Source organism: Neovison vison, chromosome 12 (assembly GCF_020171115.1).
Source record: "Neovison vison isolate M4711 chromosome 12, ASM_NN_V1, whole genome shotgun sequence".
In the NCBI taxonomy this organism is placed as follows: Eukaryota; Metazoa; Chordata; class Mammalia; order Carnivora; family Mustelidae; genus Neogale; species Neogale vison.
In genome coordinates, this window is record NC_058102.1 from 38,641,959 (window position 1) to 38,657,637 (window position 15,679).

General features: G+C 34.0%; 1 protein-coding gene across 2 annotated transcripts in view; it reads right to left on the reverse strand.

The window, feature by feature from the left end:
• Nucleotides 1-15,679, reverse strand: part of OTOGL (otogelin like) — a 129,255-nt gene that overhangs the window by 41,177 nt on the left and 72,399 nt on the right. For both annotated transcript variants that reach the window (XM_044228295.1, XM_044228294.1), the window contains 7 exons: nucleotides 13,881-14,000; nucleotides 10,769-10,885; nucleotides 9,746-9,902; nucleotides 9,100-9,126; nucleotides 4,071-4,238; nucleotides 2,175-2,453; nucleotides 137-254 (listed from right to left, as the gene is read on the reverse strand). In XM_044228295.1, coding sequence (XP_044084230.1) covers nucleotides 137-254; nucleotides 2,175-2,453; nucleotides 4,071-4,238; nucleotides 9,100-9,126; nucleotides 9,746-9,902; nucleotides 10,769-10,885; nucleotides 13,881-14,000 — 986 coding nt within the window. The remainder of the gene's footprint in view (nucleotides 1-136; nucleotides 255-2,174; nucleotides 2,454-4,070; nucleotides 4,239-9,099; nucleotides 9,127-9,745; nucleotides 9,903-10,768; nucleotides 10,886-13,880; nucleotides 14,001-15,679) is intronic.

Consider the following 15,679-nt stretch of genomic DNA (forward strand, 5'->3'; position numbering starts at 1 on the left):
TAAGTATAGAACAGATACAAATGAGTCTTGAGAATTGTCTTTTACTTTTAAAATTCTAAAAAGAAAAAAAAAGTCCATTGAGAGAAGAATGTGCTAGTGCTGGAAGTTGTGCATTGAATAGTTAAACACAACTTACGGTGGGAGAAATTTACACGCTTGCGCCTCAGGGTCACTGCATGTTTTAAAGCAGGGAGTGGCACAAGGTTCGTATCTCCATTCACACATCCTCCGGTAGGGCACTGCTGCCTGTATTTCTGGAGAAAGAAGAAAGTCTAGATTGCACATATTTTTAATGGATAGCTTGAAATATAATGATTTATGATAGCAACCCTTCTAGGGTTTGACCCCTCCTTGACCATAATGCTGTAGAAAAGACATAGCTAGGGAAAAAGACATGGCAATAACTTGGTGATCAAAATATTTCATGGTTAGGTTGAATATTTAAATGTTAGTCCACCTTCCAAAGATTTTTAAAACCCAGCAATTGGAGAAAACAATGAAAAATTCAAAATCTTTTCCCTTTATGTTCACTGGGTTCTAATGATCTACATGTCATAATACTGAACACTTGTTTGGAATTTTACTTTTTGCAAAGTAATTTTTGTCCATTATTCTATTTTATCCTAGAAAGCCTATTGAGTATTATTTTCATTTTATAAATGAAAAAAAATGAGGCTCAGAGGAGCCAAATGACTTGCCAAGTTCAAACAATTAGGAAAATGGCAAGACCAAAGACATGTTTCCTGACATCAAACCTAGGGAGAGCATTCCATCCTTGTTCTCACAGAATTTAGAGCATTACCTTGTGCATGGTAAGAATTATCTGATGACAAAAACAAATGAATGGGCTTTAATAATACATGCTTACAGTTATAAAACCTCCCTTGATTGAAGAGTTTCCTTTTACAAATTCTGCTAGTACTCTCTCTTCTCACAACATAGAACAGTCTTTCTGTAGCAGTCCAAAATTATATCTGGAGAAGAGAGCTCCATAAAGGAGAAAATTCATGGTAGGTGTTATGTTTCTCAGATTCTGGATACAGAATGGAATCCTAAAGTATGGGTAGGAAAATAAAACTTTTTGGAAGGCATCTGTGCATCTAAAGATTAGCATGGTCATTAGATCTGGGTCACTGGAGTTGTGAGTCCTGACAGAGGATTGGTTCTAAGACTAGAGTAGATCCCTAGAATTTCCTAGTTTTAAGAACTCCACAATGATCAGTTTCTGAGATTCTAATGATGCCATTGGCAACAGTTGTCCAAAACTTAGGTGGGGCCACTGGGTCTGAGTCTAACTAGACTGGAGAGGAAACAGAGTCTCATAACATTCAACTTTTAAGTAAAGTCAAGTAAAAACATCATATCTGCTCTATAGAATGTAGTATAGACATATCACTGACTTTTTCTCATGAGTGCAGGAACCCTTTTTAATAGGCAAAAATTTGAAGCTCATCTGAATTCCTCAAATCCAAAGACTATCGAGGTTTGCAGAAATTTATCAACAACAGAAAAGGCAAATGAATGAATGAAACAAATGATATGTTAAAATGAAGTAATTTGTTTGGGAGATCCAAGGTATGTGTTAAGCTCCTAGATTTTTAAAAAACATCAGATGAGGAAGTGAAGATTCCTCTCTGAAATTCAGAAAATTCAACAGCTATAAAACTGTAAGGATTTCTAGAAATAAAACCAGGCTTCTACTGAACCGGGGAAATCTTCCAGAAGTCAATGGAACCAGATAACTTGCTATTCAAAAGACAGAGGTAAACGTCCTGCCTTTATCATTAAGAATCAGGATATTGAGAAGTTGCCTTCTAGGAAAGAAAAAGTACAAGCAGTAGACCCAAGAGATGTGAGGAAGCTCAGTTTCCAAAGTCCAGATAGCCCTAAAAGTAATAACTGGGACCATAAATAAAAGTAACATTATTTAAGGCTGTTCTAAACTATCTGCCAATTAGTTTATGTGACATAATAACTCTATAAAGTAGGTATTATTATTTCCCCCATTCTAATTTCACAGAAACCAAAGACAAAGAGGTTAAGAAACTTACTCACTCAAGGTCATACCAGCTAGTCTACTTAGACTCGTTTACAAATGACTTAAAATTTTTTGATATTTTGCCATAAGGTAAATTATCTATTGATTCTCCTTTTGAAGATCTCAGAAACCATACCTTCTATGCTGAAGCTACTTGAATGTTTGAATTCTTCAGAATCATCATATTTTGATGCTTTGACACTAAAATCTGTGAGGATGATGAAAAAGCCTTTTTTGCTGTATAACTCAAACGCACTGTAACCAGGAATCCAGAGCCCCTGATGGTGGAAAAATGTGGCTCTTCGATGGAAGGCTGAATTTGCCTGCCACAGTTTCAAACTGAGAGTGTCATCATCGTGGACATAGAGAAAGTAGTTTGGCCTTTCGGCAGACTCCAAGGAAACAAGTGCCAATGCTGTAAAACATAGAGCAGCACGTTTGATTTCCGCCTGGGTGGGAGATCATCAACACCAGCACTGTAAGATGTATTTGCAAAGACAGAATTGCACAACTGCCATATATAATGAATACCATCTCTAAGATTTCAGAGATGAATTCTAATATCTTTAAAAAGAAAATTAATATTTTAAGGTAATGTATTGTTAGCTCAAAAACTCAAAATCAGTCTTTGCTGAGTTCTATTTTTTAAATAATTTCTCGTGTCCCTCAGGGAACAAAAGAAATACCAACTTAGGACCCCAGCACATGCAATTTCATACAAGGAACTGAATGACTGATTGAACACATATTTGTATTTGCAAGCCTTAACATTTTCAAATGCACAGACTCTCCAAATAGCTAAATTGGATGATCTAAAAGAATAGGAAACAGATCAATTTAGGCATGTCATTGCATTACAATATAACTGGGCTCTTAATGGGTAAATAATCTCACAAGTGATTTTGCGGCATTAAGAAAAAACTATTTGCTCAACATTATTGTCTATTTCCCAATAGATGGTCAAAGGGCTAATGAACAATTATAAAACATTTGAGAAATGTCATCCTTTTTTGTTAAATGCTTGAAAAAGTTTTCCTCATATTTGTAAAACCCATGATATAATAGAGTTTAGGTTTAATTTCTTAGACCTTAATTTTTTAGGTTTTAATTGTTTTAGTTTAAATCCATTAGGATTTTTTTTATTAAAACATCGCTTAATATAAATCATAAAATGAAGAGCTCGCTCAAATCCAATGTATAATTCCAAAGGCATTGATTATATCTTAAAACTTGCAAGTCCTTCTGTTGAGCCCTGGAGGATGCAAAGAAGAATAAAAGAAATCTTTTTCAGAGGAAAAGTATGGAACAAACACATAAATCGGAACTTCAGACTGTGATAGGGATTTTCATAGATTAAAAAGAACTAAAGTTTTTTAATAAGAATACAATTCATTCTAACTAGAAAATCATGAGATTTCTCAAAATAGATAAAAAAATTAAGTCTGATTCATTTAATAAATATTTTCTAAGCTCATATAACACCTCACGAGTGATTCTAAGTAGGGCTAGTATCGCACTAACGTAGCCTGATTATATCCAGTCAGAAGGGGACACTAACCACTTAGAACAGGTGCCAAGTGAAAAGGACCAGTATAGATCTGCAGATGGAAATCAGTAAATGTGGGTCCAGGTACCAGGAAAGAGAAGGCCATAAAGGACAAAAGACTTTCTAGACTCTGATTTATTTTCTTAATATTTAACTACTTTGATATCAAATCAAAAGTTCAAAAATTTCAAATCAAGTCTATCATGGTTACTATGAAAATTTAAGTTATGCTTTATTTAGGACCAAAAATTCAGTCAAATATTTTCAATTCTAATGTATGTATGCTAAAAGATAAACAAAGGAAAGATTTTATAAACAAAAGAGATAATTGGCTCGTGTACCAGTCTATTATTTTATACCCTTTAGGACACCTTAAAAAATGCCTTAAATGTATTAGATCCCCAACTAATAGTTACTACATGAATAAATGAAAAACAATGTAAATGGAAAATGAAATTCCTATTTTCAATTGGAAATTATACTTACATGATGCCTTCTCTTTAAAAAGGCCTGGAGTGATCATAAAATTAAAAAATAAATTGCCATGAATACTACTCCTTGGCAAAGAGAAAATGCTTCTACTGGTCATATTGGCCCCCAGAACAAGGCCACTCTGTCCATAACTTGCCAGCATGTATGGCCCTTCTCCAAGCCCTAGTTAAATGCAGATAAGAGAATTATAAATTGTCATAGGAGTTTTACAAGTATAAATTGACATTGGAGTTTTACATTTCAAGCTGACATTTCAATGGGATAGATGTTAATAACAAAGAAATACCACAAAAATTATTGTGCACTTAAGTATTTATCTTTGATACAATAAGTGAACTATTAAAAAAATAACATACTATAAAAAGTTGGAATATATACATCATATTTAGATTATGTAATTTAAAACATATATATTTCAGATATATATATATGTTTACACGTATCTGTATAGGTAAAACAGTGCTCCTTAGAAGATTGATTCAAGCTTGCTGGATCTCCGTTTTTCTCACCTAGGTGAAAAAGTTTGTGTAGGTAACTCTCCGCTCTAATATTGCATGATTTGAACCTATTCTCAATAAACATAAATTTATCTCTATCTATGGCCAGGGATTTTGAAAGTCTTCTAAAAAATCATCTCTCTCTAACAGGTTGCATTGCATGAAAACAGAAGTAACAGACGTGATCTACGATATTTTTCTGGGGCGCCTGGGTGGCTCAGTGGGTTAAGCCACTGCCTTCGGCTCAGGTCATGATCTCAGGGTCCTGGGATGGAGTCCTGCATCGGGCTCTCTGCTCTGCGGGGAGCCTGCTTCCTCCTCTCTCTCTCTCTGCCTGCCTCTCTGCCTACTTGTAATCTCTCTCTGTCAAATAAATAAATAAATAAATCTTAAAAAAAAAAAAAGATATTTTTCTGTTTGGGGAATTACTGACAGTGAGGCATGTCTATAAAAAAGAAAATCAGACAAAGCTCAACAAAGATGTCCAAAGTCTTTTTACTTAGGCTATTGCTTCTCATGCACTTAACTAGCTCCATATAAAATGGAAAACATTTACTGTAGTAAAAACCTTATTAGTATAGAGACAAACTCGAAACTCAATCAGAATAACTTTTCTGCAAACCTTATCTTATGAATTATAGGTAAGTTCATGATATTCAAAAAAATGAAGAGTTAGGTTTTGTGATAATAAATTCAGTTTACCTCCAGCCTAATCTCCATGCCAGCCTAATCTTCGTGATTAATATAACTGAGAGACTATAAAACTTTGAAATTTCTTCTGAATCATCAAAATTAGGTTACATAATTATCACCTGTATGCTTGGCATAGGTGTGTGTATATTTTCTATGTTATAGGCTATGTAAAATATTAATATGTATGTGGCAAGTGCTATCATAAAAGATCAATCCAGTTGCTGTCAGTGAATTTCTCATTCCTTCTTTCCTCTAATTTTTATCTCAAGAACAATTTTCCTCACCAAGCCCACTCTAAAGATGGAGAGAAAAATATCTAAAGAAATCAGAGGGTTATGATTTTTTTTTCTCTTTCAGGACTGAAGATCAGCTTTGGGGGAAGGGAGAAATTAGACTGGAGTCAAAAGTCTTTGAAGCAAAAAGGGGACCAAGAACCAAAATTTCCTTCATGAAGACCTAGAGAAGAGGCAAGGACTCAGGATAAGTTATCTTCAAGTGTTGACTCCTCCACGGACTGGAGACACCTCACCAATGAGCGCTTGGGGACCCTTACAAGCCGTGAGAGAAAGAGTTTTACCAGGAATTTGAACAACTTGAGTAGAGATGAAGACTTGATGGAAGTCTCACCAAGATGGAACTGAGCAGATACGGTGGAGAACCTCTCCATGAGCCCACAGCACCCGCCTCCCCATTGCTCTGACAAATACACACAATGCACAGTGTTTAAGAGCCCAAATCTATAAGAACCAAAGAAAGCTCTATCATTAGTCTCCACTATTTGCTGGCTCATTTTCTAAGAAGGATAAGAGCAACATATACTTCCCAGATACAAATGTATTTCATTTTATAAATATGTTCGTTTGTACAAATATGTAAACAATGTATAAATTAGTAGATAAGTATGTAAATCACAATGAGATATAATTCAAAATGAAGAAGACATATAAAACTACAACTTGAGGGACTGAAGCACCCTCATGGACATTCGATATAAGAATAAGGGAAACGGGGGCACCTGGGTGGCTCAGTGGGTTAAAGCCTCTGCCTTCAGCTCAGGTCTTGATCCCAGGGTCCTGGGATTGAGACCCGCATCGGGCTCTCTGCTCAGCGGGGAGCCTGCTTCCCTTCCCCTGTCTCTATGCCTACTTGTGATCTCTGTCTGTTGAATAAATAAATAAAAATCTTTTTTAAAAAAAATTTTAAAAAAGAATAAGGGAAATGAATTAGACAACCAAACAAAATCTTCTCTCATCCACAGCATGAGTTCTTTACTAACAGCAACCTGAAGAGATAATTTTCACCTGAAAAATCCATTTGTATAAAAATTGAAAGCTTCTGAATTGTCTCCCAGTTGATTGATATCTTGTATTTGGATACTCATGCATTTTCACTAGCAATTAAGACAAAAATCATGGACTTTATCATTAATTTTCTTTAGGGAGAGTATAATTTCACCACCTACTGAAAGTAATCATTTCCTTCAGTGATTATTTAAACACAATATTAGGCATATCCCGGCTAATAAAATCACTCTGAGCTTAAAACTTGCACAACAATTTTTAGTGAAATATTGAAGTCCTTGTTCACTGACAGCAATCACAATAATAAAATCTTTGTATTTTTAGCAAATGCCATAAAAATGAATATGAAGATGTTACATATAGCCTTTGCATTAAAGATTACTGAAATAATATCAACAGCAACCTCTGAATTCTCTTACTTTTTTTAAATTTTCCTCTTACAGAATCACAATTATTTACTTCTGCATTAGCTTGAAATATTAATAAGTATCTTGAAAACACAGTGCCTGGTATGTACTAAATAAAGGAAGAAATATATCAGTGCTGAATATCCTAAGAAAACTAAGTAGGTTTAAAATATCTATAAAATTACTGGGGATGAAACCTATTAAAAATATTCATTTAAACAATTTTTTTATAACTAGTATCAACAATCTCAATTCTATATTCCCCTTCAATCATCTACCTTCATTGCATTATTTTTGCAAACTTGTACTCTCCTTGCCCAGTTAATGCTTTTGCCTATTATTTTGATCATAGGAAACAGATTCCTCTGCCACTCCACTGAGTCAGTGTCCCATGGAGGCTAAACGCCCCATGTTCGTCCTCTGAATATTATAGATGACACCAGAGGAAGTGGTTTGAAGAATCCTAGAACACATTAGAAAAAAGAACCATCACTAGTAGTGCAGCAGACTTGTTGAGAGAAAGCAAAATATATCAAGAAGCAAAAGGTAGAAATTCAATATTCATGGAAAATTCTGCTTTGGGCTTCAAAGGACGACAGAAGAAATGCCAGAAAGTACAAAGGCACAGATGGAGATTTTTACAGCAGAACTGTGTGAGGCAAGCATTCTTAAGTGAGGAAGTTACTGGAGCAATTTTTTTCAAACTGATGTCTGTGTACATTATGTAGAGCGCATGATCACAGTGTGTGGTGATCTTTCTGAGTTTGGGGTTCGTTAACCATACTCAGGGCAGCGCAGCATGGAGGTCAAGCTCTTTGGTTCTGAATCAGATTGCTTACAAATCTCAGTTTACTACATTTTTGACCAAGTGACTTTGACCAAGTTATTTTAACCCCTCTGGTCCTCAGATTCCTCCTCTATAAAGTGTTAATAGTAATACCTTACAAGCATATTTTGAAGCTTAATTTATATGATATACATAAAGTAGTTAACAACAAAAGCTATTACTGTTAGGGAATCAGTTTCAATTTCAGCATGACATCCAAAGGATTGATGTAGAATGTGTCTGTGTGTGCGTGCGCACACGTATGTGCACTTGCATGCACATGTGTGTGAACCTCTCAACAGGAGATATTTTTGGTTTATATTTTCTTTAACTACCACTGAATTTTTTTTTTAATGTTGGGATTTTTTTCCTCCATCAAACTTCCATAAATGTAACAGAAACAACCAAAAACCAAAATGTCAATTTTCTTTTTAATCCGTCATCTCTATTTCTCTAAAATTATCTGTCTTTCTTTGGGTATTTATAGCTGACAGATTTCTCCCTAGCTCAGTAAGGCACCAAAAATGCTTTTGATTAGTTGCTTGGGGTTTTTGTAATGGCCCAGTTTCCCTTTAACTATTACTCTAATTTATCCCATCATGAGTCCAGAATTTGTCCAGTCATGGACAAAATGAACACTGAACACTGTCCTGGATCATCTTGCTTGTTTGAATTAGGTTTAAGTGGCTACGCCTTCCTCAATAAGCAGGTTTGATAATAAAGCAGGCTCTAATTCTGCCATTATCTGGCATTTTCACTGAGGATGTAATACTCTGTTTCTTCTTATGTCAATTTCTTAGTTTTAGGTAGCGCCTCCTCTTATTACCATTAAATCAACAAATTCTCATTCTGATAATACGTAATTATTTTTGCCTTCAATGATGGCAAAATAAATTCCTTACATGCTTATCATCATACGAATTGATACCTATGACATAATGTTTGACTAATGTTTATATTTATACAAAATGGTAAAAGATAAGCATTTGGTATATGTCTTTCATCCTTTTTGCCTAAAAAATTAGCTATCTCCATTCATTAATTCATTCATGTCATACAAAAACCATTTATTGAGGGCCTCCTAAATGCCGAAAACTTAGTTACACACTTTTTATTTTACAGGAAATAAATTTTAACACAAATATTTAGAAATTTAGATAAATTTTATAAAGTAAAACTGTTCATTGAGTTATGTACTGAATTATAAACTATTGTTCCCACATTGTTGAAAAACTCTTACTCTGAAAATACATCCCACAGAATGGCTATAGTAATAATCGTTATTAAAATATCACATACCTTCATTGTAATATTCACAGTCAAGAGCTAAAAAAATAAAATAATAAATATTAAACTCTTTAAAGGTCTAACCCCTTATCTGATAGTATGCAAAATATTGCTGTATGTTTATCAATGACTAAGTGAAAGAACACAGAATGACATCATTATTTAGGAACTTCCTCTGAGCAAAGAGGATTCTTTAAGAGTGATGTGTTGAAAACTTAAATTTTGTAAGATTATAAGTAGACAAATGTATCTGCCTACTTAGAAATGGGAACTCAAAGTGTTAAAATCTTTAGATGACTTGCCATCTAATAAGTAAACGAAAAGTTTAAAGACTCAAATCTGTTTCTTATAATCAGAACAGGGAAATTTCACAGCCGTAAGGGGAATGAAGTCATAAAAAATTTGAGGGTGGTATACAATTTATAGTTCGAATGTCAACCTGACAACAGTCAAACAGAATAGAAAATTTTACCTTGATGTTTAATTTTATAAACCCTTTAGCTGTACTACAGTTTATCTGCATTGTCAAAGGAATAGAAATTTTAGTCATCTTAAAATTCTGTTTGCATTAATTGCATGGTATTTGTTCTGTGATAGGACAAATTAATCTCTTTATAAGTTTCCAACCTGGTGATGATGTTCTCACTAGGGTACTCACAACAAACAGTGGATGACCTCCAGTGAACAGATACCCCTTCCTGACAACATTTGTATGCGTAAGCTGCCACGCTTGTGCATAAACATTCACAGTCCCCACCAAGATTACAGTTACACGTGTCTTCATGGCAGTTTTTGGCAAAAGAAGTAACATCGATCTGAAAATGAAATGAAAATGAGTTCATTTCAATAAGTACTAACCACAACTGATTCAAATTCAAACTTCTAAAAGAAAACGAACTGGTAGGTTTTCAAAATTTGGTATTATCAACTTAACACTGCCACCTAGAGTTCTCAACGTCTCAAACCTTTATAGGGACCAAAGGAGAAAGGAATTTATTAGGCAAATGTAAAATCAAAGAACCAGCAAAACAGATAATGGGTCTAACAAAAAAATGTGATTTCAGTAACTTCAATATAATCATATTTTGATATTTTGTACAATCTCATTGTTTATTAGCATATTCACATGGAATGAAAAGAATGTTCTATCACCAATTGTACTTTTAGTGATTTTTATGAATACCTGAAGCCATTTTCTTAAACTATGGAGGCTTAAAATTATTATGTTGGGAAGGCATTTAAAATTGTAAATTACTCCATCTTGGCATATGCTTTTAAGACCCTTTTAAATGTGCCACTACTAATACTTTTAAACTATACATTGGGTTGAGGAGAAGATGCCATGCAGCAATGTTCTCCAAATAAAAACAAAATTTTTGGCTTTGACCAATCGCTTCTGGCTTTGAGGATGTATTAAAATGCTTCATGAAGTAGAACAGAATATTACAATAAATATGTACAAATGTATGCTGTTAAATAAGATGAATTGAGGGAGAAAGTAAATCAACTAAATGCACCACTTCTACCAACAAACAAACTACCAAATTTGTCTTCCCGACAATGGTTAGATAGTCCACCCAAAAAGCCAACAGTTGGTTAAATTCTTTGTCCCGTTCATCTCAGTATCACAGCTACAGCAATACCCATGTAAATACGAAAGTTTTGTAAAGTATTCATTTACCACATTGCGACAAGGAGCAAAAACATCGCTGTACAAAATGGAGCACTCTTTCTTGGCATAAGGAAATTTGTTTTGATGTGCCTCACAGGGTTTAAATAATTCACTGGGGGTTTCACACTGTTGAAGAGAAATAAGGGAGAAGAGAGAGTTTTCAAAGGGGTGACTTCTGAGGCTGAAACCAGAGTAAACTATTCTGACTCCATCATTACAATCACATCTCATATATTCTGGTTCCTTTAGTCAAGTTTTACCTAAAGCATCTGTGTTCAGCCAACTCAATAGTATGTATTACTTTTCGAAAACAATTAAACATACTATTAAAATTCTGGCGATATTAGAGAGTAGAGGTAAATGGTTTTAATTTTGTCTCAAATGCAGTCATTAAAAAATTATGTGAGCAACTGACTCTCTTTCCTTTCATTTTCAGCTCATTCATTTCCATCGGAGTCATCCTCTGAGGGGTTGTACATGTGCATGTGTCTCTAGGCTCACATTTCACATACTCAGCAACTTGGTCTCTGCTTCTTCTAATCCACCTCCCCGAAACTGCCCTGAAAATGTCATCAATGATCTCTTCATTAGAGTTGCCTAAATATAAAGGCAATGTTTCGGTCTTCATCTCACCTGACCTTTCACTACCTTTGACTCTACTTATTACTTTGCCCTTCTTAAATGTCTCTCCACATTTATTTCTTATGATACGATTTTATTCTGAGTTTCTTCCTAATTCAATGGCTCCTACTTCCCCATTCTTCTGCCCCTTTCCTTCTGTGCAAAGCTTGATCCTCAAACCTCTTATTTTTCTCATTCTGTACACTTCTTATGGTTTCAACAACCTGCATATTCTAGTAACTGCCAAATCTGTATTTCCAGCCCAAATATTTTTCCTGAATCTCAAAACTGGACATCTCCACATAAATTTCACTGTAGCCTCTCTCTCAATGCATCCTAGCCTGTTCTTATCTCTACACAATTGTCCTGGCACACTTTCCTCCACTAGCTCCTCTCCTTTTTGCCCTTCCTCAGGGAAGAGTATCAGCAGCTACCCAAGTCAGAAAGCTATGAGACTTTATTGAATTCTCCAGATTCTCCTAAATGCAACCTTTCAACAGATGCTGATGATTTTAATCTTTAATGCCTCTGAAAAAAAAAAAATGCCTCTGAAATTTGTATAGTTTTCTGAATCTTCACTGACTTAACATTACCAGCTGGATTATAAGAGCCTCCTAACTACTTTAGGCCTTAGATCCTAGCACTCATAGCTTGCAGCTCTATACTTGGCATTCCAGCCACTGACAACTTCCAACTCCCCAGGGCTGCCATATTGAATTTTTTGAAATTCCCATTACGCACCTGTCTTCCTGCACCTTCTAATGGACCATTCCCTCCTTTGATGCTACACTGTTTCTCAACATCTTCACTTTTCTAGTTCCTGTGTCTTATAGGATTCAGCCCAATGGCACCTTCTTTGGGAAACCTCCTTTGACCGTAATGAAGCCAATGCTTTGTTCACCTCTATCAAAGCACCTATTTCATATTTCCATTCTTTTTTTTTTTAAGATTTTATTTATTTATTTGACAGAGAGAGATCACAAGTAGACGGAGAGGCAGGCAGAGAGATAGAGGGAAGCAGGCTCCCCGCTGAGCAGAGAGCCTGACGTGGGACTCGATCCCAAGACCCTGAGATCATGACCTGAGCCAAAGGCAGTGGCTTAACCCACTGAGCCACCCAGGCGCCCCTCATATTTCCATTCTTAATTTTTCTAGCTCAACTACTAATCTAGACTCTAAATTCCTAATGACAGAGGTTGTGTTTTAATCCTATTATGGGTTCATATAACCTGGAAAACATCTAAGCACTAAATTAAACTTACCAATTGAAAAAACTTTAAAAAAAATTTTAGTTTCGGCGATTAAGTATGAATAAGAATACACATTATAGTGAGTATAAAATTCTTTGATTACTCCAAATATTTAATTATTATTATAAATTGGTTATTCCTTAATTCATTTTAAATGGACAAATATAAGATAATTTCTTCAAAGACTTATAAGTGCAACAAGATATATGACAGCCATAATAAAAAGGATTTTGTATCTCTCTGTGAAGTAGATAGTTCATATATTAAATAAAATATTTGTACTTTTCAGCTTGGGCCACATTCAAATATGCTGCTGAATTTTACTGAATTAGGTGAGTGCTTTATCCTAGACCCCTTTTATGTTTTTAAAGAAATTTAGATATACTAGGTAAACTAGGTAAAGTGGAAAGCAAATTAACCAAATAGTAACACATCAGAAAGTTGTAGCTATGGACACGACTTTCAGCTAGAAAGAAAAGTAGGTTAAAAAGGAAAAGGAGAAGAAAAGAGTAATGCTAATTTCCAATTCAATTCTGTTTTCTGAGTTAGTTCAGCATTTCTCAAAGTGTGGCCGGCCCACAGGACACTATTTCTTTGACAACTAATACATAAAAACAGGTTCTGAGTCAATAAGTTGGTAAACACTTCAGATTTATTTCAATTTTATTTCAGATTTATTTCAGATTTATTTCAATTTTAAGCTTATAATTCCTCAAGAAATCCTTCAAAAAAGAAATATGTCTAACTTTATTCAAATTTCTCCCAGAGGCAGCGGACCACAAATCCATTCCCTACCCATCCCCACCCCACACAACCATGCCTGGAGAACAAATGGTGAGAAATTCTGCCTTCATTTTCTCATTGCTTTGAGTTCGCAAAAGTTATATTATTAGAAATATAAATACATTGATAAAGCATTTGCTATGGAAGGAAAAACCTGAGATTAAAAGACATGAATTTGAATGTCATCTCTGCTTCTTTCTGGACATACAATATTAAGCAAGTCACTAAACCTTCCTGAGCCTCAATTTCTTCATCTGTCATATAGAGATAACACCCTTTACATTACAAGATTGTCACAAGCTTTACAGAAGGTAAATGTGAAAGTAATTTGTCAGTTATGAATTACTATACAAATATGACATAAAGTAGTATTACCTAAATAAATTTTCCTGTAAGAAAAAGTGATTAAGTGAATAAATATATCAAAAAATATTTGTTGAGTTCTATAATACATATATTCTGCTTACCTGCCCTAATGCCCAACTATCTCCAAATACTTGGGCATTTCTTACTTCTAAGTTATTGGAAGTGGTCATATCATTTGAAGTACATTTGTCAAAGTTTCCACATAATCCTGATAGTTTGTTCTAAAGTGAAAAAAAAAATCATGAAATATGAAACATTCTATTTTCACATCAACATTTAAGGTCTCATTCACTAAAAATCTAAAATAGATCTAAAATAGACATTTTAGAATTTGCACAACTATGTAAATATGTTAAGATAATTTCATATCTATTTAATTATATTTAAGTTATTTTAAATTCTTAATGATGTTTCACCATCTCCCAAATTTTATCTAGTCACACTTACCATTGTCTTAGCACTGATACAAGTAATAATATAAGTAACTTGGAGAAGTATAATACAGACACTATAATATGTGTGTATGTATACATATATACTCTGTATATATTCATATACATATACATTTTAATGATGAAAAACCCACCCCCGAATATGCTTAAGGTTCTGTAACACTATAAATGTTGAAACAATAAGAATAATAAATTTTTCTCTAGGTCATATTCTGAAAAGCCAAAACATTCAAAACATAACTTCTAAAAGAAAAAGTTAACTTTTTAATATTCATGTATCATGCCACTATGAGACACAATAAATAAAAACCACATCTTATTTCACAATTATAAAGGTTGTTATAGGTTATGAAATGGTTACTGAAAGTGCCCTATGAAGTAATCATATTAACATTACCCATTGCATTTTCTCAAATAATGTTAAATGCTTTACTTTTAGGGGAGGAATATAAACCAAAAGTACAAAGAAGAATAATCTTCTTAAAACAATGGAAATCCACCCTTAAAACAATGAAATTAAACAAACTGAAGGTTTTCTTCATATAGTGAGAAATGGACCGTAGCCCTTAGCTGATAAAGTAGGCTGCCCAGGTCTCCAGCAAAGCTGATAATAACCCTGGGATTGCAACTGTCATGACCACTGTGTATCATTGTGCCTCTTTCTCAGAAGCCACAATCACTCTGCAAGACAATGGCCACTTCCACCATGATCACCCAACAATTTAAGGCAGCAGTAAAGGGGGAGATGTAGAAGAATAACTGATTAAATCACTTTCAAAAAGTAAAGAAGAGAGGATATGTAATAAAGGATGGCAGAAAAACATGGTTGAAGATGTATGGCAATGACTAACTTGTTTCATTTGCATCAAAGAAATGCAGGAAGCCAGCAAACCCTAGTAATAGATTTATGGGCTTTATCTCACTTGAGGTTGAAAGAAAATGATTTTAATATACAATCATATCTTAAATTTACAACATATTAAAATCTTTAAAAACTATGTAACTTTTCCATAGTCTAATAAGAATATGTGGTTACTATCCCAATTTTTCCCTAACTTGCCACACATTATATCCATGAGTCTGAACTTCAATTTCAGATAAACTGGATTTTTTAAATGTATTGTTTCAAAAATAATCTCATATATAAGTTTAAAATATTTAACAAGATTTATAATATTTAAAATAATAATCGTACTTAATATATATACAATATTTAACAGAAAATAATATTAAAACAATTTAAAATGGAAATGGCTAAAAATTCTAACCAGCCCAGAGCGAATCTTCAGACATGAATAAATAAAACAAATTAGTACATCCATACAATGGTATACTACTCAACAGTATAAAGGAAAACACTATGAATTCATCCAACAGTATGGATGAACCTTAAATGTATTTTGTGAAGTCAAAGAAGCCAGACCCAACAGGTAGCATAAAGGCAAAAC